General features: G+C 39.7%; 1 protein-coding gene and 1 long non-coding RNA gene across 17 annotated transcripts in view; both read right to left on the reverse strand.

The window, feature by feature from the left end:
- The window catches only part of Rbfox2 (RNA binding fox-1 homolog 2), a 268,933-nt gene that overhangs the window by 121,080 nt on the left and 120,053 nt on the right, over window positions 1-27,800 (reverse strand). Inside the window, exon 1 of one of the 16 annotated variants that reach the window (XM_076855117.1) lies at window positions 18,347-18,564. The exons of the other annotated variants lie outside the window; for them this stretch is intronic. Coding sequence (XP_076711232.1) covers window positions 18,347-18,361 — 15 coding nt within the window. The 5' untranslated portion in view covers window positions 18,362-18,564. Of the gene's footprint in view, window positions 1-18,346; window positions 18,565-27,800 lie in introns of those variants that run through there. 16 annotated transcript variants of the gene reach the window in all.
- Window positions 20,908-25,810, reverse strand: LOC143398101 (uncharacterized). The gene is made up of 3 exons (XR_013091247.1): window positions 25,573-25,810; window positions 22,970-23,037; window positions 20,908-21,767 (listed from the first exon to the last, which is right to left on the reverse strand). It is a non-coding gene; the product is annotated as an uncharacterized LOC143398101 (long non-coding RNA).

The following is a 27,800-nucleotide window of genomic DNA, read 5'->3' on the forward strand; positions in this document are numbered from 1 at the left end:
GGAGGCAGTTAGAAGCTTCCATGGAGAAGGCTGAACTAGAACTATACATTTGAGAGTCATTAGTAGTATTTAACTCTCAGTAGGCCATCAGAGTGTGCAGGGCCTTATTTATTTATTTGTTTATTTATTTATGTTTAAGCAGTTCAGTCTGTGAGAATTTACATTTCATGACTTGTTCATTCTCTGAGACATTACAAATAGCAGTTACTTTGAGGTGGGGGGAGCTCATTTTATCTTGCAATTAATATATGAGCTCCTTGGACCTTGTTGTAAATCTAATATTCATTATAAAATTTTAGGAATTTGATTTTTCCTGTATCTTAAAACATTCTGATTTTTCATCATCTGTTACTCATTAACTATTTGCAGCCATCTTTGAAAAAAAAAAAAAAGAAAAAAAGAAAAGACTCAAATAATGAAACGAAGACCAATGGCATATATTCATTTGGCCTAGTGATATAATAGTGAGATAAATCATCACTAACACATAACCCTTCAGTTTTCTTATTGCATTTTACAAAAAACTGCATTGTCTTTCAAAAAGGGATTTTAAAAGACTGAAGACAATGCCATTACAGTTTGCTTAGTTTTCAGCAAACACAGTTATGATCAGACTTTTTGATGGCAAAGAGAAGAAAATTAACTGAGGAAAACATTCATAATAATTATCAGATGAAGCAAAAGATGAATGCAAAGATAACAAGACTCTTAAGCTCTAGTGATGATGGCAGAACCTGATGAAAAAAGTTTCAAGACTATAACTGCTTAGATATCCTACCTTAGATGCATTTTCTCAAAGTTAAGAATCAGGCGGGGTTGTGGCTCAGTGGTGGAGCACTTGACTTGCACATGTGAGGCATGGGGTTCAAGCTCAGCACCACATAAAAATAAATAAATAAAATAAAGGTATTGTGCCCATCTACAAGTAAAAAAATATATATTAAAAAAAGAATCAGTAAGTAAACAATGTATTTCTTTATTTTTTCCTTTTTCTTTTTTTTTTTTTTTTTTTTTTTAGTTTTAGATGAACACAATATCTTCATTTATTTATTTTTATTTGTGCTGAGGATGGAAACTGATGCCTCACACCTGTGAGGCAGGCGCTCTACCACAGAGCCGTAGCCCCAGGCCCTGAACAATATATTTCTAAGAGCAAAAAGGAAATATGATATACTCGTTCAGTTCAACAGAAAGAATTTCTTCATCGTTATTTTGCAACAAAAACTCAGATCCTATTTCACTAAAAAGATGTGACAATATTCCTTCATCTCACAATATTTGTATGACAAAACTTACATGGTTGGCAAGTGCACAATGCTGAAGGAAGGTATATATATAAAGGAAACTGATGATATAGAAATGGAAAAAATTCTTTCGACTGATCATTCTGAATAGTGTTTTAAATCTAGACAGATACTTTTTGTAATTATCTAGATAGATACTTTTTGTAATTATGGAGTAAAAAAGATATTCATCCCCTCTCCAACAAAATTATATATCACCAAAGGTTTTTTTAAAACCTTCAAACATTGCATTTTAGACTATTTAACTGTAAGAACCAGGAGTAATTATAAGCTAGGCCACTGGAGATAAAATTTAAATCTGGAATCAAGATTTATAAGAAGGACACATTCCAGACAGCCATGATGGTTCACAAGCAACCAACTGCATTTAAAAAGGAAGATGACTTTCCTGCTATACACACTTTTAAAACCAGGAAAATAGAGAATAAAAAAATTTGAGTAGTATGTCAGTGAAAATATCATCTACTGGGCAGATTCAGATCTAGACAGGTAGAAAGCTACAAAAGAACAAGAACAAAGGGTCAAAGGTTGTACAAGTACTGACATAAGAAATAAAATCTTCTAGATTTTTCAAATAGAAAAGAAGAAATCAAAAACACATTACCAGATTTCAAAAACACTTGATGATTCTAATTAGGAAAATCTACTAATAATCTTCTCAGCTCAATGTATTCTGAGATTAACAGATCCAAAATCTCCTGTTAAGAAAAAATACTGAGGGCTAGGTGGGTATAGCTGAGTGGTAAACTTCTCAACCAATATGTGTGAGACCCTGGATTCAATTTCCACCACAGCAAAACAAAAACCAACCAATCAAACAAAAAACAATCTAAAGTGATCTTCTACTCATACAACACTAAAGGAGCTGGTAAACAAACTGATAAAATGGCCAGAATCTATATTCTTGAAAGAGTAACTGGAAGACAGCTGTAATGATGTGGATATGAAGTGTTCCTCCAAAGACTTGTGTTTTGAAGGCTTGCTCCCCAAAGCAGCAATGGCAAAAAGAGGGGGTTTGGGGAAGTGATGGGATCATGAGAGCTCTGATCTCATCAGTGAATTAATCCACTGATGGATTAATAATCTAATGGATTTATTGGAGGTGGTAAAAATTTTAGGAGATGGGGCCTAGTTAAAAGAAATAGGCCACTGGGAGTGTGCTCTAGAAGGGCAGTTTCTTGCCCCTCACCCTATTCTGAGGAGCACTCTCTTTGCTTCCCAGATGCCATGAGTTGAGCAGTTTTCCTCTGCCGTACCCTTCCTCCATGATGTTCTGTCACATCTAAGGCCCAGAGTAATATAGCTGGCTGGCCAGCCATCGTGTGAAACCTCTGAAACCATGAGCCAGAATAAACTTTCCTCCTCTAAGTTGTCCTTGTCAGGTATTTTGGTCACAGTGATGACAAGATGACTAGCGCAATAGCCCATGATATATTCTACAACACGATTGATAAAAGTACAGCTAATGCTTCCATTTGGGGAAAAACATCAATAATAAGACAGTTCCCCACAAAGCTAGTAAATGAATTTTCAGGAATAAATACAGAACACTAGAAAGAGAATGTCCACCCTCTCAACGGTAAGCATAGATCTCAGGGAAAAGGAATAAGAAGACAGAATACTGATACAAAGAGAAAACATTCAGTGTTGCAAAAAGATTTAAAAAAAAAAAAAAGTGGGGGTATAGCTCACTGATAGCATGCTTGCCTAGCAGGTGCAAAGCCCTGGGTTCCATCCCTGGTTCTCTAACAAAACAAAACATGTGGCTCAAGCGGTAGCATGCTCGCCTGGCATGCGTGCGGCCCGGGTTCGATCCTCAGCACCACATACAAACAAAGATGTTGTGTCTGTCGAAAACTAAAAAAATAAATATTAAAAATTCTCTCTCTCTCTCTCTCTCTCTCTCTCTCTCTCTCTAAAAAAAAAAAAAAAACATGAGCAGCATTCACATGTAATTTTTCAGTCATGTAAGGGTGATATGAAAGTAGTTTTATAAAATGTCTTTCTCATTTCTAATAAAATTGTTTTTCACTATCCCTTTATTCTAATTTCTTAAATAAGTCATAAGAAGACTGAGTGATTTAAAAAGTTCAAAAGGGTCCGCTGGATTCTAATGATAAATATTTTTATCTGTTTTTCCTAGTTAAAGGTATGAAAATGGATAAAATCACTGAATGAAAGAGAATCAAGAAAAAAGGTCCAAGGACTTGGTCCAGAGTATTATAACTCTAAAACTGAAGAGGAAAAACTTCCAATGAGGTAGGAAGAACATCAACAAACTCAAGTATCTAAGAGAACATCTGGGTGGGAGTGGAGGGTGGAACCTCTATAGATGGATCAGATAAAAACAGGGCTGAGACCTGACTGCTACATTTAGCAGTGTGGATATTACTGGTAACCATGATAAGAGCCATTTTGGTGAAATAGTGACAATAAAAACCTGACTGTATGGGTTTAAGAAGGAATGAGAAGAGAAGAGCTAGTGTAATTAAGTATAAATAACCCTACTGAATTTTGCTCTAAAGGAAGAGAAATTCAGAGTAGCTGGAAGAAAAGTGATGAGGTCACACACATTACTTTTTAAAAGGTGAAAGAAGGGGCTGGGGATACAGCTCAGTTGGTAGAGTGCTTGCCTTGCATGCACAAGGCCCTGAGTTCAATCTCCAGCACGGCAAAGAAAAAACATTAAAGAAGAATATAGCCATATGATGATGGGACTAATCCAATAAAGAGAGGAAACTCAGTGACCCCAGAGAGAGGAGAGAGAACTCCTGGGTCCATGTCCTAAACAGACTGGCAGAGAGGGCCCAGTACGCAACTAGAGAGGCAATTTATACAGAAATGCGATTGCTTTCTAAGGGCAGGGAGTTGACCGACGGCTGGAGGTAGGAGATCCTTCTTCGGTGCTTCAGATTCTCTGGAATCTATAAGAAACCAACGGCACAGAGGAGGATGACTGAAGAGCAGCTGTGGCATCCTGGGAGTCTGACCTAGATGGCATCATGGTTTGAGGGCACCTTTCACACTTACCCTCATGGTTCTGTTCTCTGAAATCTCTTGTAATCATCAAATGGCATCACTTTGGGGACAGGGAATAGAAGGCACAAAGGAGTCACTGGTCCCCAATGATTCTGAAAGTTAGAAGTTCCTCCACTAGGCCCCAAGGTTGGGAGAACAGCTCTCCATGACTCCCAGCTCCAGCATTCAACCTCAGAGTCACCATCCCTTTAAATGAAAGGCAGCATGTGTCAGCAGCTGAGGAGTTTTCTCAGCCTGTTTCCTGCCTGCAGAATCTTATGGGTGTCCAACAGCCTCTTCTCATCTTGTTCAATCTTCTCTTCCTGTTCAATCCCAGCTACAAGGGGTATCCTTGAATTTCTCTGTATTAAACTAAAGGCTATCTCCACAAATACCTTCGAGATAAGCCCTTCCTTTCCTGAGGCAACTGTTAAAATAGTAAAAAGCCCTGTTTGACTGAGAGACCTTTTTCTTTTTTGTGGTACTGGGAATGGAACTGAGGAGCACTCTTCCACTGAGATACACCCCCAGCCCTTTCATTTTTTATTTTGAGACGAGTCTTACCAAGTTGCAGAGGCTGGCCTTGAACTTGCAATCCTTTTGCCTCAACCTCCTACGTAGCTGGGATTACAGGTATGCGCCACCAGGCCTAGCTCTTACGAGTCTTTTGTAACTAGACGGTATCCTAAGACACCACCTTTGGTTTTCCTGAGATCTTGCCAAAAGGTTTTACAGTCATCCTCAGGGTTTGATCTTTGGACCACTGTTTTCTTGGCAGTGCCCTTGAACTGATCTTTGCTGGGAACCCATGTCTTAATTTTACCATCAATTCCCATCCAGAAAGGCTAAGAATTTTCAAAAACTTTCAATTCTGGCTCTTCTTGTGTTTAACAGTCCTCTGCTCACTTTGCTTCTCCTGGCTACTTCACTCCTGTAAGCAGCAAGCAGCCTGGGGTGTTTGTGATGTTTTGCTGGGATTCTACTTAGCTAGTTCCCAATGCATTAGACACATTTTCTGCTTCCCACATAACTACGAATGAGTGTTGTTAAACTTTCTACCACTACATAACAAAGACCCCCTTTCTTCCATTTCTTTCCTTAAACCTCTTTGAGGCAACCCCCTCAAAGACCCAATATTAGCCAGGCGTGGTGGTGCACGCCTGTAATGCCAGCGGCTCAGGAGGCTGAGGCAGGAGGACTGCAAATTCAAAGCCAGTCTCAGCAATTTAGCAAGGTCCTAAGCAACTTAGCAAAACCCCATCTCAAAATATAAAAAGATCCAAATCTTTTCTAAGACATTTTAAGGTACTCTGATCCTTAAGAATACTCTCCTCAAAGTCTACTGCCCCATTCCAAAGTTTAAATTTGTGGTATAAAGCACCCTACTCTTGGTATCAAAATTTGTAGTTTTTTATTTCTGTGTAACAAATATCTCCCAAATTCAGCAGCGTAAAACAACCCTTATCTCATAGCTCATGTGGATGAGAAATCCACTGGGTTAGCTGGAGGCCTCTAGCTCAGGGTGCCTCACTAGGCTGCAGTCATCAAGGCTCAGCTGACAAGGACCCAATGCCAGGCTCACTCACTGGACTGCTGGCAGGCCACAGGTCTTCACTGGCTGTTGGCCCTGCCCATCAGCTCCTTGCCATGTGGGTCTTTCCAAAGGGCTACTCATGGCATGGCAGTTTGCTCCTCCCAGTATAAAAGCTCTAAGAGAGAACAAGAAGGGTGAGTACTCAAGGTCAAAGCTACAGTCTCTTGGTAAACCAATCTTGGAAGTGACATCTCATCACTTCTACCATATTCTATTCATTCAAAGTGAACCACTAGGCCTAGTCTACACTCCAGGAGAAGGAATTAATTACATAAAGATCTAAGCAAGAAAAGGTGGGGGGTCACTGGAGAATATCTTAGATGTCGTCTATCACAGACCAGCTGGAAGCATCATAGTCTAGTGGTTAAGAGAACTGACTCTGGAGCACAACTGCTGGGTTTGAACCTTGATTCCCCATTTGAACATGAAATAAGACAATTGCTGGGAAAGCATCTGACCCAGAGCCTCATACAAAGGAGACATCTGATAATTTCTGCTCTTTTCTCCCTTCCAATCTTAACTGTCTTTAACTGTCTTGAAATTTTCTCTGATAGAAGATGCTAGCCACAAACAAACAGCAACATGGAAAAAAATGCTTTTGATTTCAGCAAATCCTGGAAACTTATTTTTAATGGAAGAAAATAAGATAAAAATAAACAACTACAAATAATGAAATAAAGCAGGGGCAACATGCTCCCCCAAACATGTACCTTCCCCCAACAATGTTTGCAACCTACTGTACTGTTTAGTGAGACTTTCAGTCTCATCTGAACTCAAAATCATCGTGATGCTTTTTAAAAAAAAAAAAAAAAAAATTTATTTTCTAGGTTTTCGGTGGACACAACATCTTTATTTTATTTTTATGTGGTGCTGAGGATTGAACCCAGCACCCCGAGCATGCCAGGAGAGCACGTTACCACTTAAGCCACACTCCCAGCCCCCATCATGATGCTTTTTACAGAATAAATCATTTTAAACAGAATAAATCATTAACAATATTTTTACTTAGATGTCAGTTTTCCTGAGGAATAGCATTTAACAAAATGCTGCTAGGAAGTATCCATGCCTGTTTTACAGACGACACAAAGACAAAGACCACGTGACCTATGCATAATCACCCAGCAGATGAAGGACTGAGCTGGGGACAGAGTTATAACCAGCATATGGTGTAGTAGACAATGAAACCATAATTAGTTATTTCTGATTTCCAGGAATATAGGAATCTTGCTAAAACTTTTAGAGACTGAAGGGTCAATCTTATCCTTAGAGGAAATAATATGACAGTTGTTTACTTTAAAGAACTAAGGCTAGGTCTAGATTTCATTAATCCTTAATTAGTGGTTTAGATTCACAAAATCACATAAAACACTACAGAAATTAATAAACAAGAAAGTATAAAACCTACAGGTTTCATACAGTGGACTCACCCATTACCAGGTGGAGCCTCTGCTACTCACAACGATGCCACCCACAGTCTCAACCTTCAGCCAGGGCTTGTGGGCTGCTTCCTCCAGGCTGGCCTTGTAAGACAGCTAATGTGTTTCCCCTCATTAACACAAGTGCAAGATGCTGAGAAAATATTCTTGAAGAGGAGCAGCATACTCACATTCAGAGAAGGCTGTCACTTCTAAAAGGGAATGCAATGCTTTTTAACTAGTCAAGTTTTAAAAGCAATCCATATTTCCAGAACCAAGAAGGAAAAAAAGAGAGTTAGTAAAAAGGAAGACTACAATTCTTAAAATGTGCTTTTTTACTGTTGGAAAAAGGGCCTAAGGAAACGTATTCTGAGAGTGGTACGACCCCCACCTTCCCTCCTTGTCAATATGTGTGCTTGAACCACATTGATTTTTAGCCCTCCAAATGGATAATGTAAAAACTACAAAAATTAGTATGTCTACTTTGTTCCAAATTTATCCTTTATAAGTTTTACAACAAAATTCCATATTCTGATTTGAAACATGACAAAATGTTCAAGGTTAAACGCCATATTAAAATAAATCATAAAGGCAGCTTTCTTATTGAACTGGAAGTCTACCACCTTTTAGCATTAATATGTAAGACATTCATCTTCTAACTAAAAATTTTATCCTCACTGCCAAACTTTGACCCAAAGTCTTTTTACTTTATACTTGAACAACTACAATAGTAACTGATCTCTGTATTCGAGTCTTTCTCCCAACCATCCTTTCCACAGAACCAAATTACAAAGCAGTGTTTAAAGAAGGTTGACAAACTTTCATGAACCCTTATCCTCTATGGAACAGTGACCGCCTGAGTAGGATTCAAGATCCTCCAAGTTATCCAACAAGCCATCTTTTTCATTCCTCTCTCTTCACATGACAAGGGTCTCTTCATTATTCTAAATTCCCTTCTTTTCACTCGACAGGTGTCCAGTCAGTGCTATTATGTTTCAGGCACCTTTTTAGGCACAGAACATCTACCAGTGCTTTCACGAGGGAAGAAAAGCCATAACAAACAAATATATAGCATTGTAAGAAGGTGGTGGTTGCTATGGAGAAAAGTAAAAATGGGTGAAAGGAGATGAACCAAGAGGTGTGAGTTAACTTTATATAGATAATTCCTTTAAACATAACATTTGAGTACAGATCTCATGTAAACAAAACAGAAGTCATGCAGCGCTCTGGGGGAAGAGCAGTGGAACGGGTAAGAAAGAGCTACAGCCCTGAGGAAAGGGTTCAAATAATGACCAGAGGTTGGTATGGTACCAGTGGAGTGGACAGAGAAGGAGCAGGGAAGGAAATGAGGTGGACGACTCAGTGGGGCAACAGTGGGAGAGCAAACCGGGTAGGGTCACAGGGGCCAATGCGGCATCAGGCTGGGTGTGCTGCGTGAGAACTGAAGCCACTGGGGTGTTTCGGGCAGAGGAGCAGTGTAAGGTGACTTTAAAGGATCACTTTGGCTGCTGTGTTGAAAAGAAACTTTAGGAAGAGAAATGGGGAAAAAAAGAACAGAAGTAGTGAGGCTAGTATTAAAATTAATAACACAGACCAGAGACAGTGGTGACTTGGGACAGGATGACTGCCATGGGGCTTTCGAGAAGTGGCCAGTTTCACGCTACTTTCCACACCTGCATCTGCTCTGCTGTGCCGGCTGGCCTCTACTTAGTCTTGCCAGACCTGTGCTCCAGCCTCTCTGCCTCAGACACCTTCCCCAGACGACCCTGTCTTCTGCAACAGCCTGTTTTTCTGAACTTCTGTGGACAGCTGCCCACACCATTTACTGATTGGCAATGAGTCTTTGCTACAATGTATAGTTATTGATCTATTGATCCTCTGTCCTTTTACTCCCGTGTCCTTGAGAAAGAATAATTTATAGCTGTTGGCAGTCTCATGTTGATGTATAAAGAAATATTCAATAAATGTTTGCTGATAAACAACATAAATCACTTAGAAATCACTATCCCTCAAAAAAAAAATCATCATTACTCATTTCCTCCTTAAACTGCTGAAGTCAGAGAGATCAGACAAGGCTGTCCCAAGGGAATCGTTGCCCATCACCCAGGCATGCATCATCTGGACCTACAATTCTCAGCTGTTGTTAGTTGCCACCTACAAGCCACCGCTATTTTCTCTAGATCAATGGTTTTCAAAGTGTGCTATCTGGACCAGCAGCAGCAACTGGGAACTTAACAGAACTGTCAACTCCTGGGCCTGCCCAGACCTAACAAATCCAGCATTTCACACAGTGCTTTGTGTGAAATCTGCATTCTGATGCACACTACTAATTCTGAAACTACTGCACTATCTTTAAGATAGCTTAAGATAGTTCCCAGTTTTTCCAAGAGAATTCCAGAACAACTCCATCCTGGTTCGCATCTTCATTCACCTCAAGCATCATCAGAAGTCAAGCTTTTGAGATGGCTCACCCATGCGGGTCAGCATGTCTGTTCTGATGCCATCGCCTGCTCTTCCCTGTCCTCCCAAACCCTGGAAGTCACAGACTCGCCTCAGCAAACTCCCTTTGTAGACTTGCCCTCTTGATGATGCTTCCTGCCTTTTTCCCTCTAAAGGAAACTTGACAATTTAGTTGCTTCTGCAGTAAAAGCAGAAGCCAGCATCACCTTAACCAAAACTTTGGCCTCCAAGGTCTTCTTTTTAATGTCTTCAGCACTGAGTGTATTTCCTCACCACTTCACCTCAGCCACCCACCTAGCATCACAACCTAACACTGTCACACCTCCAAAACTTTCAAGAATTTCAAGCATTCTATTACCACATCAAGAGTTTGCCTGTGCTAGTTTTCCTACTCAGCAATTCTCCAACCTCCTTCCTGAAGCTCCCAGTTACCAAACTGATTTCAGCATTGTTTTATCTCCCCCGTCCCTGGAGCTCCTTCTTAATTCCAAGCCAAGTTAGATTTGATGACTCAGAACCACAGCTGGTCCTATCCAAAAGTCTTAATCCCCTAGTCCCCTTTTGCCTCAGTCTAACTTATCTGGAAAAACCTCGACCTCTGGTTATCTCTCTTGCATCTAAACAACACAAGACTGTGGGATTAAAAACACACAACTGACCTGCTACTCACAAGAATGAGAGTGTGGTTTTTCTAACAAAGCTCAAGCCTACTCTACCACTAGGTAAATTCACTCCTCATTGTTCGCACCCTTCCTCTTTCCTCAAATCTGCAATGCTTCTCCACTCCCTACACTTCTGCTTTCAGCTATATACCCGTTACATGTCACAGCGAAAGCAGATATGATCAAAGGACACCCTCATCTACCCAAAGCCAATGTCACCATGCTACCTGGCTCTAAACCCATACACTCTCTCCCTTTCTTCTTAAAAAGAAAAAGTGCATCTCACCTTAAGGCCAATCCCTCTTCTCTAAGTTGGATATAACAAACTTGGCTTCCATAATTAGCCTCTTTCTTCCCAGCACTATTTCTTCCTCTCTACTTGGATCTTGCCTTGAGCCTACAAGTCCCCTCTAGTTACTGCCCCAGTTCAGGTCTCTGCTCCACAATGTTCACTGTCTCAACATCCTCACCTACCAAATAACAGCTCAATCCATTCCAAGGCTAATTTCCATCACCCCAAATGAAATGGCTCTTACCAAGTTTACCAATGACTAACATAAAACCAAGGCCAATGGCCTATTACTTGTTTTTAAATTATCCAAACCCAGCAGCACTTTCTTCTCCAGAGCAAAACTGCCTAGTTTTCTTCCTACCCCACCCAATTCTTCTCAGTAACCTTCGGACCTCTACTGAAATGACTCAGGGTTTTGATCTCAGCATATTCTCTAGTTACATTTAATTCTCAAGCTTTAAATATCACTAATGAACCTCAACCCACAACTCATCTCTCTCTTCTAAGGACCAGATTCATATCAAATGGCCACTCCATTTAGATAGATGTCTAACAGACTTCGCAAACTTAACAAATCCAAGCCACACAAATTGCTTTTTGTGTCTGTTATCTCTTCTGTTGTAATGAAATGGCCCCTCCGTCCATATTTCTCAAATCAAAAGCTGAATAACTCAGATTCCTCTTTCATTTTAACACTCACCTTGTTTTGTCCTAGCAAAAGCTGCCCTCCAGACTCTTTAGATGACAGCAATAGCCTCCTGACCTCACTTATTGCTCTGCCTACATAAGTCACCTCCCCCTTGTAAGCTCCCAATACCTTCCTGGTTTAACCAGAACAAAATTCAGATCTCCACTATGGGGAATGACCTGGCTTTGCCCACCTCTCCAGCCTTATCATCCTACCATTCTTTTGTTCTCCACACTCAACCACAACACCCTTCTTTCTGTCCAGACTCATTCCTACCCATGAGACACTGCGTTTGCTACTACTTCTGCCTGTACTGCATTGCACATTGTTACAAGATGTGTCTCTTACCATTTAGTCTTCTTTTCTAAACCATTCAGAGGCATATTACCTTGTCTTCTCTACAGCCTTTACCAGTTCTTGGAGCTATTTTGTTTACCATTCGTGTAAAACAAACAAACTCACTCTATGGGAAAGGACTCTGTCTTGTTCACTGCTCTTTCACCACTCCTCAGGAGACGATCAGTACATAGGAATCTCAATAAATATGCACTAACTGCATCATTCTCATATTATTAATAACTTGTTTAGACCAGTACAGTTTTCTGAGCTTTTAAATTATATATCAAACCAATTTGATTCAAAGTATAAATATAAATTCTGCAACAATAAAAGAAGCCTCTTGCTATCTCTCTAATATACAAATCTGATCATACTTGACCTTGTTTAAAATCTATCAATGGTCCCTAAGTGGAATAAAAAAAAATTTACATCTTTTAGACAATCTAAAATAATCTAACCTATGCCTCTGTCTCTGTATGTCTGTCTGTCTCTGTCTCTGTCTCTCTCTCTCTCTCTCACTCTCACTCTCTCTCTGGTCATGCAGGGACAGAACCCAGGGCTTCGCACATGCTAGGCAAATGCTCTACCACTGAACTACATCTTCAGCCCTTTCTAATTTTACTTTCTTTTGAGCCAGGATCTTACTGAATTGCCCAGGCTGGACTCATACTTGGGATCCTCCTGAGTAGTGAGGATTACAGACATGCTTGGCACTTCTATAATTTTTCTTACCACCACTATTCCACTCATCCCATGCATACAAGCCACATGGAGTTACATTATATATGGCTCTATATGTATATGTGTGTATACTGTTTCACCAATCTATTCCTTTTTAGAAAAATCAGTGCCCCTCCCTTTCTACCCCTCAATCCATCTTGCCTGTCTACCTCTACTGTACAGACCTCTTAGAACTTTTAGATGCTGCTAGCTTTTCTGACCTGCATCTGCTTTGCCTCCTGTTAAAATGGGAGATCTCACCCTACTCCTAAAGCCCAGCCCATTTTCTCAAAGCAGAAGCAATTAGCCCTTCTCTCATATATACTTTGTTTACTAAAAATGATTTATTTAATTAACTTTCAAATATGATCAAGTCTCATTCATTCATTCTGCAGTGCTGGGGAGTGAACCCAGGGCCTTACACATGCTAAGCACACTTCCTATCACTGACCTACACCCCCATCCCATCTCTTTTATTCAAAATAAAACAAAGCTTCTTCATGCCACATCTAGGTATCCTGTATATTCACCAGAGTCAAAATTTTCCAACAATTATCTATACTAACTATTTTTATCTCCATTTCCTTGCCTCTCCCATGAACTACTCAACTGACTCCATGCAGGCTTCTGTCCTCATTATTCCACCAAAATAACCCTTGCTAACATCACAGTGACTGCCACATTACTAAACCCATGGACACTTTCAGTTCTCTTTTTGCCACATTCTCTTACCTTGACTTACTAGTGACCTGGTTTTTCTCCTAAAGAACAAGTTTTCTAGAATCTTATTCCCTGCTTCCTTTGTGGGTTCATACTTCTCTCACAGGCATTAACTTCTCTTCTTGCTCCATATTGCCTCCCTAGGCCATTCTCATTCTCCATGGCTTCAATATCCACTGCATGCAAGTTTTCTCAATTTACATAGTTTAAGTCTTTACCTTTACTTGTTATTTCCAGAACCAGGTAGGCAGCTATCTAAAGAATATCTCCTCTTTAACATTTTACAGTCACCCCAAAAATGCCAAATCCAAAATCAAATCCATGATTCTCTTCATTTTCCCTCCTCTTCCAAATCAAGACAACCACCTCTCACTTCACCTCATGAAGACGTCTCATTCAGTTCTGCTTTGTGGCTACCTTATCACCACCATTCCCTGTCACTGAGATGTTACACAACAATCACCTAATTTCTCTCCGTATTTTTATTCTCCCCTAATCTGTGTAGACAGCTTTAAAAACAAAAAACAAAAATAAAAACAAAACCCTCAATCTAATTATAACCTCTAACTCACCCTACTCCTGATCCTACTTAAAATCCTTTAATGGCTTTTCACTGCCAAGTACCCACTTATAGTTTCTGGCCTTAAGTGTTATCTGAGCCGAAGGATTTCTACGATTTGTGATAACTGTCTAGTTCTCTGATCATGGAAAACAATTAGAACAGCAAAATAGTAACAAAAAGTGAGCACTAAAAGAGTAACCTGACTGGAATCTGAATTAAAAGGTGCTATTGTTGTTATTACCTTATATTTGCTTAGCACAAAATGGCTTCAAAAGATCTTTCATACTCATCTAAATCACCAGTTAATCTCATTTTAAAGATTAGAAAGTGAAGATAATAGCTAACAAATGTTCAAAAAGGTTATACACTGATAAGTGGCACAACTGGAAAAAAAAACTGCCTCTGGCTCACAGTCCACGATTTCCAAGTTTTACGATAAAGCCATTGGTTGTTACTTTACTCTAAAATGGCTGATACCATATTCTAAGGATTATTCCACAAATGTTCTCAAGAACTACTGCATCCTTTTCACCACCTGAAAAATAAAAGTATATATAGTCTAGTAACATGTGTCAGGTAACTAGTGGTGATTCAAACAGAATTCTGGTTTCCTTCTTTTCATTTCCCCACTCTATCCCTGTATCGTACCGTGCTCTATGGCAGCAGTGAAAGACTGGAAACTCCCGAACAAGTAGGAGAAAAGGTTATGTATGATGTAATAAGCTTCACAGCCAGACGAACCAGAGTTCAAATACTAACGCTGCCAGTGCTAAATTACATGACTTTAGCAAGTTACTCAAGTTTCTGCTTTCTCATCTATAAAATGAAGATAACAGCTAACTCCTGAGAGGGGAGGTGAAGACTATGTGGGTATATGTCTAACTCATTCAGACAGTTTAAAATAAAAATAAATAAATAAAATAATTTTTTTGAATAAATCAATGACATCAGCTTCTCCCAAAAGAAGAGAGTGTGAAAGAAGTGAAAGCCATAGTTTTTAGAAAGATGGGACTGGGTTTCCAGGGCTGCCATTTGTTAATTGTCACATGCTCGTCCCATCTCCTTCCTCACTTGCCCAACACAATAATGACACAACTTGGCGATGGTGTGAGGATAAAATAACATAACATATAAAAGCATTTTCTAAACAGAATAGCTTCATACAAAAATCATTATTATCTGCATACACATATTACCACCATGTCACAAATTCTTTAAGGACACCAGATGTCATTAATCATCTTTGTATTTGCAACAGCTGGTTCTACTCATTATAGGCATTCATTAAATACTAGCTGAACTGATTTATTTAGAAAATGGAATTGATCTATGACAAAACAATAGTTTGTAATGTGATCCAGAAGTTCATCCATATAGGATATGAGTAAGAGAAAGCCTGGTGCCAGCCTAGCTAAGATCAGTTCACATCCTGCCTCCTGAGAACTTAAGTGGAATGAGATTTTGTTTACTGGATATAAATTATATAATCATCAAACAAGTAAGCTCCCTCACTACAGGAATCATGTCTATGTGTCTGTCTGTCTCTTTCTCTCCCTGTTTTGGATGATGAAGAGACAAGGAAAATAGATGACATAATGAATGCTCAATAACAATGCAACCCCTCCAAAAAATTATGAAGTTTAGAACAAGCCATGAGTTATTCTCCATCAAAAGGCAACCTTAATGAGGAATACTTAAAACATAAGGGGGGAAACACTTCACATAAAACTAGTTAGGGTTTATCAAAGTTATCCCTATGTGAATGCAAAGATATCCTCAATGAGATAGATCCATCATTTGCAAACCGTCTGTAAATGTCAAAAGCAAAAAGATTGACTAGCACTAGGTAAGTGAAAAGCATCCACTGTGTGCCACACACTATGTTAAACATATTTTGTAGGTTATCTCAAATCTTCACAATGATCTCATAATGTAGGTATTAATTTCCCTATATAACAAATGAAGAAAGTGAGGTTCAGAGAGGTCAAGAAACTTGTTACAGCTACACAACTGGAAAAAGCAAGATTTAGTGAAGTTTAAATGCCCATACTCTTCACAATACACTATGCTGCCCACTGATACTACCAAATTCACCAAAAAGGAGGACCAACTCAACAGGAAAGATCTGACAGAGAGAGGCATAGACAAAGTCAGAGACAGCATAAGTCAAAGACAGCATCCTATCTCAGTCTTCCAGACACACAGGAGGAGGCTAATGTGTCACATCTAACTACACAATGACTCTCCCTGGGGTAAGCTGTAACTTTTACTCTTCAGAGCCACAGGTTCCACAAAAGCTCACACACTAAGAATATGGACAACTGAACAGTTGAGTGACTTTCCTAGAATGCTCAGAAACAGTACCTTTGACTCACTGCTAGTACCAAACCAAGCAGACAATGATGGTGGTGATGCTTCATTGCTTATATTCACCAGAACCTACGCATCCTCACACACTGGGCACAGTATACACACTTATCGCTATATAAAACTCACTTCTCAAGATTTCAGGAATAGAAGGGGTTCAGTTTAATCCTGTTACCATATGAATGTGGAAAACAAAGCCCAGAATAGTTAAATGACTGCTCAAAGTTACATGGCTTGGTCCCAGCTCAATCTAGATTGGTCCTGTCTAGATCTGGACCAGAGAGAGATCTTCTATTTCTAATCCTGTAAGTTGTCTCTGAACTACTCCTCAGAGACTCTGACCAAATGCTTGACCACCTACATTTCCTCTCTGAATGTCAGAGTTAAGCAGCTATTGCTCTTCTGGACATCTTTGTGGGATTCAACAAATGTTTGGGGCGCTAGGCTAGAGGATGCAGATAATAAGGAGACAGAGCTTCTTCTCTCCTGTACATGATGCTACCCAAATTTTCAGGTGTAGCACACATAGAAAAATGGTAATATTTTTAAGGTATACAGTGGCAAATGAGGATGTGCACAGTCAATGTGACAGGGAGAATCCCAAGCCCCACCTGATTGGCTGCTCTGAGGTTGTGGGGAATAGTTGTCTTGGCATATATGCATCTTAATCCTATATGCAGCAAATTGGTTGGGAAGCTCTGTTCTGGGGCTAATAAGAGGATTGAGACAAATACATAAATAAGAGGCACACAAAGGAAATAACTAAGGAGACTGCCACTGTCTGCTTTCATCAAACATAAGTGAGTGGAAATGAGATTAATTCAAATTACTTCCTTTTATAACTGCTCTTCCAAACAATCAAAAGATAGAATAGCCTATCCTTATGGATTGAACAGTGCTGTTCAATCCCAACCACCAGGCAGGTGAAAACTACTCAACACACATTAGTGTGTCAGAACAGTTCTTTGAGTTCTCATAAATAGAGCACTACAAAAATAAATCAATAGAGGGGAGGAATTTACATTCCAAGGTCATGTGAAGGAAGAAGCAGGAAAAGAAGCACCTCCTAACGCACGCATACAGATACACAGACACACAAATACACACTGCACCCCCCCCACGCGCGCGCCCCGTGGTCATGCTCTGTCCCCACAAACCTGGTTAAAAGTTTGCTTTCTGATATTTATAAATTTAGCCTGTCTGAGCCAAGTAGGTTCCTGCAATTCCAGACATCTGGGCTGAAGGGCAAAGGGCAAAATGAAACTTTCAAAAGTTGGCTAGTAGCCAAGGGCATCCCATCTCGCAGGCTCCCTTAGCAACGCACAACAGCTGTCTACTCAAGAGAGTAGCACAGCCATCTTTGCAAGGGACTATAGATGTTCTTGTTTTTGCAACTAAACATGAGGAAGGGTCAAGGGTAGTTCTGTTTTCATTTCCCTGACATTCTCCTAAAAGCTATCACCGTTCATAATTTACAAATCTCTCCAATCCCGGTATTTTTCCTCTATCCCAAATCACAATGACACAGTTAACAGTAAATCAAAATAATGCAAGGTACATATTAAATTCCTGGCAAATATAAAATGCTTTGTAATGTTTGCTTATTAATTAATATTCTAGATCCTTCAGACTTGATTTTTAACCATGGGCAAGTGACTCTGTGACTTAATTACTTTCCTCAAACAATTTTATTAATAACAGTGACCCATTTCATAAGACTATGGTGAAGGACATTAAAATTATTACATAAAAACTTAACAAAAACTTATTCCTAATTAAGGATCATGCCACCTATTGGTTCTCAATATCTGAAGACATGGCTTGATTATCAAGGTCAGTGCCCCCCAAACATAATCCAAGTCAATCCTGACCCACCAGGAAGACTGCCGTTGCTGAAGCCACCGGCTCCTTTCACCTGCCCACCTGCCTTCTCCAAACCTACACCAAGCCCAGGGGATGGCACTGCTCTGGGAGCTCAGCCCTCTCACCTAAGTCTAACGAGATAAACAACATTTAAAAGCAAAACAAAACACCAATGTCACAAGCACTGCTAGGTTTTAAAAACCTGACACCTGTGTGAAGAAGGGGATATGGCAGTCTGTGCCCTGTGGGGAAGGCCATCTGTGCAGGAGCAAAACCTCAAGCTTTCCACTCCTTATATGTGCAAGTGCAAGTGCAAGCCCTCGCCCACAGCACTGTACTCACCCAGAGGTACATCATGTCAGACCAGGCTGCTCAAACTCAGCGGTCCGTTGATCCTGGACTGCAAAAAGGCACTTCAGTGAACGGTGGGAAAGGAGGTGCCAGAATGGGGGGCAAGGAATTGGGGTGGGGAGAACCCCCCCAAAATTACTTCAGTTAAAAAATCTAAAAATCGACCGTCTCCTCCCCCTCCTCCCTCCTCTCCAGCTGACTGTTCTGTTGTTCTCTCTCCTCCCTCTCGCCCTCCCTTTCCTCCCTCCCTGTCTCTCTCCCTCTTCTCTCTCTCTCTCTCTCTCTCTCTCTCTCTCTTTCTCTCTCTCTCTCAGCTCCCAACCCCTAGCGTCTGAACTTGAGTGTACACCACACTCTGTGTTTGCCTTCGGGAATCTCTCTGTCATTCTACTTCTAGAAATACAATCACCACTCACAAAGATTATTGCAAAAGACAGAAATGGGTGGGGTTGGTAATAAACCACCAGCACCAGTTTCTAGTGGTAGACATAAAATTAGTCTAACATGAGTTCTTTAAACGTGAATGAAGCAATCAAAAAACTCGGTCTTCCAAGATCTAGGCATCTTCCCCTCTGAACAGATTCTTCCTGATCCCCCAGCAAGAAGCCAGGCATGTACCACAGAACATGCTCAGAGCCACATTCCCTTCCTGCAATGTCACCCTACCACTATTATTCTTTATATCACTTCACCTGTAAAAATTCTTTATTTTTTATTATTTTAAAAATATTTTTATAGTTGTAGATAGACAGAATGCCTTTATTTTATCTACCTTTACATGGTACTAAGGGTCGAAACCAGTGCCTCACACACGCTAGGCAAGCAAGCACTCTGCCACTCAGCCCCAGCCCCAGCCCCATTGCCTGTAAAAATTCTTAATCTTATAGGATTTTACAGCACAACCTTCCTTCTGAAGGGACAAATGACAAGTGTTTTAGCATCAAGTGAATCTCGAGCCCCTAGTATGTTACAGATATTTTACTAGGCATGCAGAAGGCGCAGGGTAAAGGCCCAGGTTTGAACTCTGGATCTACAGTTATTATCATTGTGGCCTGGGGAAAGTTTTTAATCTTTTCAGGCTTTTGTTTCCTCCCCTCAAAAAAAAGAATTTAAAAAACCATGTTTGGAGCTGTAATTAAATTAAATGAAATGATATAACTATGTAAGCTCTCTGCCATGATCTTGGTGACCACATTGCCCAATTTTAGTTCCAACATTTCTTAAGTACTTCCTATATGCCAGGCAACGCTTCTGTCCATTACGTACAATGATGAACAAGTATTATCCAATCAGTGGGTTTTATTCAGAAAATAACTAAATTCTCCTCCATATGCCAATGCTCATGCTCTTTTCTTACCTCTCTGACCCATTTCCCCACATTCCAACTCAAAAGCCCACCCTAGCTGTAAGTGGCTCTCCTTCCTCTGTGGGCCTGGGGTTTGTAATGTGACATTCACTTCTGCCATTGGCTACTAAATGTATTCCTGTGCCAATCTTATCTCCTTTTCACCCTTCAGGGTGGAAACTTACAAAGGAGATTTCCTTCATCTATTTTTGGCCAGGGAGTCTTTTATGTAACACTTAGCATATGTTAGATACACAAAACATTCTCAAATGTTATTGTTTAGAGGTATATTCTACTCCTTTAACTCATTAAAGGAAAAACAAAACAAAATCAAAACCAAACCAAAATAAGAGGCCTACCGCCTTTCAGTTGCCCTAGCGCTGTAGTTCCCCCTGAGACGTGTTGAGATAGCTCCCTCCAGCTTAGGAAATCTCCAAGTAAGGTCTGCAGCACTCCATGCATAGGTTCACATTCATATTTATTCATTCTCTGTCCCCCCCCACACACACACACATACCAGGCCTAGTTACCTGCTGACCTGAAGTCTCCTGTACTTTTAAAGTAGAAGTCAGGTCACTTTTTCTTTTTTTTCATATTAAATATGTGTCTCCTCAGGAGGCTCACAATGCCTTCCTCTTCTCCCACCTTCAACTCTCAGCTCATTTAAACTTGGAGGGGTGGGGCAGGGATTCTCAGCCTCACCCAACCTTTTATTTTTCTTTATACAGAACCTCCCCCACCCCACTTCTCCTAAGGCAGCATCACCTCATTTCTAGTACAAAAGAGGAGTAGAAACTTCCAAGCTTTAAAACAGATGTCCTTGTTTGTTTTCCCCTTTTTCTTGCAGCACTGGGAACTGAGCCTAGGTAGGACCTTGCACATGTAGGCAAACGCCTCTAAGCTATGTCCCCAATAGCCTTTTCTAAAAAACTGAATGTGAAGAAAACAAATCTTGACTTTGTATGAACTGTTACTTAAGACTCTTTTTATATGTCCATGATCAATTTGCATATGCAATTTTCCTGTCTCACAGCAACCCCCAAATCTGAAGCCATAACTATAGTAACATCACACCAAGAAGCTTCAATCTTTTCAACTTTTTTTTTTTGAGAGAGAGAGAGAGAGAGAAAGAGATTTTTAAATATCTTTATTTTATTTTTATGTGGTGCTGAGGATCGAACCCAGCGCCCCGCACATGCCAGGCGAGCATGCTACAGCTTGAGCCACATCTCCAGCCCAGTCTTTTTAACTTTTCTTTGAAGAGTTTTTATTTTAATACTTGTTCATCCTTAACTACCACAATAAAACAAACACCATCAAATCACAAATATTCATGCTGTCATTTTATGGTGTTATCTTTTAATCAAGTTTGGGATAGGATAAAGATAAAAACATCTGCAGCAAAGAAAAATAAAAATACAGAAATCCTCAAAATAAAGTCATAAACATTTAAATATGTCACAAAAACTCTGAAAACTACCTCAAAAATTCCCATGGGTAGAACCATTTAAAGACTCCTTTGGAACCCAAAGAAGAGTTTACAAATTTCTAATGCTATTTTCCTGGATTATAAATTTTTAAATTAGGTAAACAGTCTTGGTCAGAAATGAAACTCTTTTGTGTGTTTCCTTCACAAACTTGTACTCAAAACACAACCACACAGGCGAGCTACTGGTCTTGTTCTTGCATGTTCCTGCATGCCCACATTTTCCTATCTTAAAAAAAAAAGAAAAAAGAAGAAACACAGAAAGACACAAAAAAAAGGGAGGAAAAAATTCTCTTCAATCATCAAAATAAGGAAGCTTGTGCTTTATAATTATGTAGGACTCACTTTAACAGGGGAAAATAAGGGTCTAAGGATCATACACGATGAAGCCACTCTGGGAAAGATCTCAAGTCTTCAGAGATTGAGATGCACACACGCTGCATTCCACCAGGAGGACATTTTATCAGACTGCACTCTGAAGCTATCAGCCTCCAGATTAGCTCAGAGGTGAAGACGTGTCAATTTGAGCACTGGAGAAGGAATTCTTCTGGGCAGAGCCCACAGAGGAAGTCTCTGGCATGCTGGACTCAAACAGAAAGAAAAATCAGATAATCTGGGATAGCAAAACAGGGGCTGCCAATAATTCTAGTCTTATAATGCATTCGAATCGCTGCTTCTGAAAGTCCTTTATTTTACAACATGACAAGTCTGGTGGGCAGAGAGGGTTTGGAGCCACGTTTCAGATTCTGTCTCAAAATCTAATAATTCAAGAGACCACTGTGTAAGTTTCTCTGGATGTGTGCATGTGGGGAGCCAGCATGATTCTTGAAAAATATACCTGAGAAATCAGGCACTGAAATTTTTCAAACAAAATCTGATAGGACTCTCTATATAATTTATAGTCCTTTCACTTTGAGGATAGGGAGAGATAACAGAGCCTCACCAAGCTGTGGACTAGAGAAGTGGGACATGTGAAGTCCACTGAATTTGACTTTAAAAAAAAACAGTTGAAAGAATAAGTTTCTTATACCTCATTTTCCTCTCTGTTTTAAATAGCAGGGATTCCCACAGGGCAGTTCTCTAATAGAACTCTGCTACTCAAAGTATGCCTCATGGGCCAGCATCAACTAGAAGCTTCTCAGATATGAAGAATCTTGGGCCCCACTCTAGACTTACAGAATCAAAATCAATATTATACTTGAAGCCCAAGGAGCATCTGCGCATACCCCAAAGCCTGAGAAGCTCATCTAGGTAGGCATAGGGAGGGTAGGGATAGTTATGGTTTTGCCATTTTCCAGTTAGACCCAAGGCACTCTGGAAGATGAGCTGGGGAGTCTTCCATGCCTGCTTGCTGATTTTAGTGCCAACACAGCCATCCCCAGCCAGCGTCTATTGACCAGGAGCATGCTATGTGCCACAGCTGTGCAGGAACAGTCTCACTGCGCCTTCACAATAACTCAAATAATAGGTATCATGGCTTCACAGTTGGGAAATAAAGGTGCCAAAACCTAAATACAAGTTTTCAAGATTCCAAGATCATGTCTACAATATACCATACTTATTCATTGATAAAATCTGATCAAGACAGGCAAAATCACTAGAAATTTTACCCTAGTCAAATCCTGCACTCCATCTCTGGCATTATCAATGCTTATACCTACAACGCCAGGGAGAGGTTCGGGACTTGGTATGCATACACTGTATGTGGGACTGGCCGTCATACTGCTACACTAGTGCTGTTGTCAACAGAATGGTCCTGAAAGTTCTTGTAAACTGTGATTACCTTCCTGGATGTCTAAAGCAAGCTCTGCTCATTCACATGTTGGGAATGGTGCATCTTGAAGCTGGCCTCTGGAAAGGGCAAAGAGGTGATTTCTTAGAACTCTTATTCCAATTTTAGGGAATTCAGGGCTGCCATCCCTAAAATAGGAAACCACGTTATCTTAAGAGCCCTGTTTCCCTGTAATATGTCTCCATTACACTCTCAAAGAGTCTCTCCCACTTCTGACTGACTTGCTGTGGTATCCCCTCCACACAGTTTGGGACCCCATGGAGTTTTTCTAATCCGCCACTTTTCTTCATGTACCCAGTACAGTTCTCTCTTCCACTCCTTCCTTTGTTCCACTTTGATTCCACAGTCCATAATCATAACCCCTGCCCTGCAAATACCCTCCATCATTTGTCCTCTCATCATTGCCACAAGGCAAAACTCCAAATGTGGTTAAATGCAAGTTTCTGCCCTCTCTGCACCCATGTCCCAACAGCTTAACTCTACTGAAGGAAAATCACAACCAAGCTGACGGACTTCACTGCATGTTCATAATCATAAAACCTCAATGGGCACTTGACAGTGCCAAGCAATCCCACCGAAGCTATCCTAGGAAACTTTCCTACTCTTGAAAGTGACTATTTCTTGCCTTTTCCTCCTGTCTCATTCTCTCCCCACCTCCAACTCTTGGCTGATCTCTATCCAAATATGTCATTTTAAAAGAGAAGCATCCATACAGCATTTTCTCACTATCAATTCAACAATGCTACTTAGAAATGCGAGCACCTCCTCCTGCTCACAGTGAGCACAATGAAGGAGGCGTTTCCCCCACTACTGCCCATCTGCAGGCCATCCTCTAGTGCCCAAGTGAAGATCTGGCTGCTGGTCAGTCACCCATTTTCTCCTCCATCATCGCTCTCACCCCTTTTCACTCATCATGATCACGCCCAAAAATTCACTCATGTCCCATCTTCAGAAAACCTACTCTCAGCTCTCACACACTGATGAGGAAAGCATAAATTGGCCCTACTACCTTGGAGGTCAGGCTGGTGGTACCCATTAATTTTTGCAACGTGCACAGCCTGTGGCACAGCTATTCTACCTCCAAGCGGCCTTCCTTAGACAATCCCCACCAGTGTAGAGGAAGTTCACTACGGCGACCTGTAGGAGTAAAGCACAATGTTTAAAACACAGGTGTCTACTAGCAGGTAAGTGACCAAACAAACCATGATTTTAAAATCATGGGGACCCCATGGAGTTTTTCTAACCCTGCCTCTGTCCCTTTATCTCATTCCATTATCTACCATTTCTCTGCTCATCACTTCACAGTAAAGCTTCCAAAAAGTTTTATAGACCTCTTTTCTCCTTCATCTATTATATCTTCTTCAATCTGCTCAAAATAAATTTTCCAAGCCTCCACCCTTTTAAATCAACTTATCAAGATTTACTGCTTCCACATTACTTAATCCAATGGACATTTTGCTGTCCTCAACTTATCTGGTTTCTTATCAGAAGTCAAAAAAATTGGCCATCTTCTTAAAACATTCTCTTCTTCTTCTAGCTCCTAAGGTACTTATTACCACAATCTGGTTTTTGGTTTTATTTTATCACTGGTTATTTTTTTTCAGCATCTTTTTGTGGCTTATCTCTCGACAAATCTTTAAAAAGAAAGTATTCCTAAGCACTCCATCGTGGGTCATTCTCTTCCTTCTGAGTTGCCTCACCCATTTCCATTACTTTGATTCATGCTAATATTACCAAGTTATGCTCCCCGTCTAAACCTCTTGCATGCTCCAATACAACTACATGACTGTCACCCAGGCATGTCAAACATACAGGCTTGAAGCTGGGTCCAAATTCCCTAACACCTTTACCTTGAAATCTAGCATTCCCCTGGCACTGCCTACCTCAGGATTATGAAAGGCAAAGGATCCTTGCCCTATCCCTCACCCCTTGTATCCAACCTACAGCAAGGCCTGTGTATGATTTCTCTGGATCTCCACTGCCAATACTTCAACCCAAGCTACCATCATCTCTTTCTAGAACATCACAGTAGTTTTCTCATTTCCATCATTGCTTCCCTTCAAAACACCCATCCCACAGCAGCCAATGAGACATTTTTTTCTGTTTTTTTGTTTTATTTGTTTATTTGTTTGTTTGTAGTCCTGGAGACTGAATCCAGGGGTGCACTACCAAAAAGCTAATTGCCCAGCCCTTTTTATTTTTTATTCTGAGACAGGATCCCACTAAATTGCAGGGCCTGGACTGGAACTTTCGAAACTCCTGCCTCCACCTCCAAATAGCTGGGATTAGAGGTGTGTGCCACCAAGGCCTGGCCTAAGAGAACGTCTTAAAACAAAAATCAGATCATATAATTCCCTAACTTCTACAGTATCACATGAAATAATCTTTTTTTTTCTATCCAAACTCCTTACAATGGCTCTTAAGGTCCTAGGTGACTCAGAGGTACCCATTCCCTCCAGTCATATTTCATCCTGTTAAATTCTTTCAACCATTGTTCTAAATACACTCATCTCCTGAGCTATAGTGGGTCCATCCTTCTCCCCCCAAGACCCATTTAGCCCCGTGATTCCCTCTTTTGAAATCCCCCCTCTTACCCTTTCATTCTTTGCAAAGCTGGCTTCTTCTTATCTTGTGGGTCGTGGCTTAAATATTACTTCCTCTAATAAAGCACTCCAAACCATCTAGTTAGAAGTCCTTCTCCTTGTCTACCCCTTTTTTTCAATTACTGTGCCCTGTTTATGTTCTTCCTAACAGTTACCAACATTTCCAATCATGTACACATTTGTTTCATTATGTATTTCTCCAAAAGAATATAGTGTTTTGTATGTCAGATATAACTGAGACCTTCTACTATGGAACATTTTATCCCCTGACTTTTTGTTACGGAAGGTCAAAGTTATTTGTAGGCATTTCTGGCACTCAGGCAACTGTCTAACCAAGTTCTATAAATAAAGTTGGAGTGCTACTAATTTTGCCCTAGTTACCAAAAGAATTTACAACTTTGCCATAGCTACAAACCATAAATACATGATGGTATAATGGCTTTAGAATGTTATGGTTTGAAATAATCAAATTGTTAATACAAAAAAAAAAGTTCCAACTTAATCATTTACTTTTAAGCTAACTGGATCATCAACATGTCGCCTCTTCTCCAATGCTACCCATTTATTCTTCTTTGCACAATAAAATAATCCTGATTCGAGCTCCAGTATAATCAAGCTTGATGTAGATAAGTTAATTAAATAGAGTCTAGTCATGTGTCGCTCTCTGAATTTAACTTAATTAAAATTAAAATTTCAGTTCTTCATTCACATTAGCCGGAATATCAAGTGCTCAAGGGCCATATGAGGCTAACAACTACATAACAGTAAGGGCAAACATAAAACATTTCCATCATCACAGAATGTTCTATCGAATGGGAATTATTCTAGACCATGGTAATAATCAGAAAGCAAAAAGAAGACCCTCTAAGCATCCGAGATATTGACATAGGCATGTGCCTTCATCAGAAGGAAAGCCCAACAGAACTTCTTTCTGAATTTATTTTTATTTTAGGGATATTTCTGTTTTGGCTTTCTGGCTAACTGCCCACCAAAAATTCAAAAGGCAAATTAGGAACAGAAACTAGAAAACAGTAGCACATAAGTAACAGAGGAAAGAAGAATACTATGTTAGAGGCAGTCACATCAGGAACAAAGGAGACCCAGAGGAAAACATTTAAAAAGCAGGTATTTCCCCAAAAAAGAGATGATAAATTGAGCAATTTAGTAAGGCCAGCTAGCAAGCTCCTGAATACTACTGTTTGACACTTCTGAACAATAATTGATGCTGACAACTATGTTAAAACTATTAAAAAGTACACTGTTAAGAAAAAATAAATTATATAACATGTTTTAAAAGGATTTATTTCCAAAATGACTAAATCTTAAACATCTTAGTCCTTAAAAAAAGGAAGCTACTCAACCACCAAAAACAGCTCATTCCTAATATCCTCTAAATTCAAGTCAAGACTTCAGTTTAACTAATATGAACAAGACAAGATCATTCTATTTCACAAATTATGGTTCAACTACCCTAAAGAGCTTTTGGGAGCAGGAAGGAGATGAGAAAGCTCTTAAAATACAATTAAGAAATAGTCTAATATATATTATTAAGAGAAAAAAAAGGTTAAGAACTATGAATAGCATAGCATCAATGGTTTAAAAAAGAAAAATAAAAGGGAAGAATTATATAAAAGAAGGCTACAACACCCAATGCCTCTGGGGTGAAGGAAGAGGAGTGACGATTCACCATATGACCATTATGTACCTTTTGAAAATCTTACTCTTATAAACGAGTTATTTTAAAAATAATTATTATTTTAAAAAGTAAATAATCTAGAATTTTAAAAAAGCAAGTTCTCTATTCTCTCAAAATGTATAACCTAATGTTTATCCAGGTTTCAACAATTTTTTTCTTTACCTAAGAACAGATACTTAAAGATTTCATGTTTATATTTATTCTAACATCTCATATTTAAACTTCCAATAAATAAATTTCAAAAAACTCGAACTTAAAATGGAAACTGCAATGATCCTTATTACTTTTTTAAAAATTTTTTTTAGTTGTAGATGGACACAATATCTTTATTTTATTTATTTTTATGTGGTGCTGAGGATTGAACCCAGTACCTCACATGTGTGAAGCAAGTACTCTGCCACTGAGCTACAACTCCAGCCCCAACCTTATTATTTCATATTACTTAACTTAAAAAACCTTTGCATAAAGATATATAAATTTAAGGAGAAAAAAAAATTACCTTCCTGGATAATATGGCAAGGAC

Source organism: Callospermophilus lateralis, chromosome 4 (assembly GCF_048772815.1).
Source record: "Callospermophilus lateralis isolate mCalLat2 chromosome 4, mCalLat2.hap1, whole genome shotgun sequence".
Taxonomy (NCBI): Eukaryota; Metazoa; Chordata; class Mammalia; order Rodentia; family Sciuridae; genus Callospermophilus; species Callospermophilus lateralis.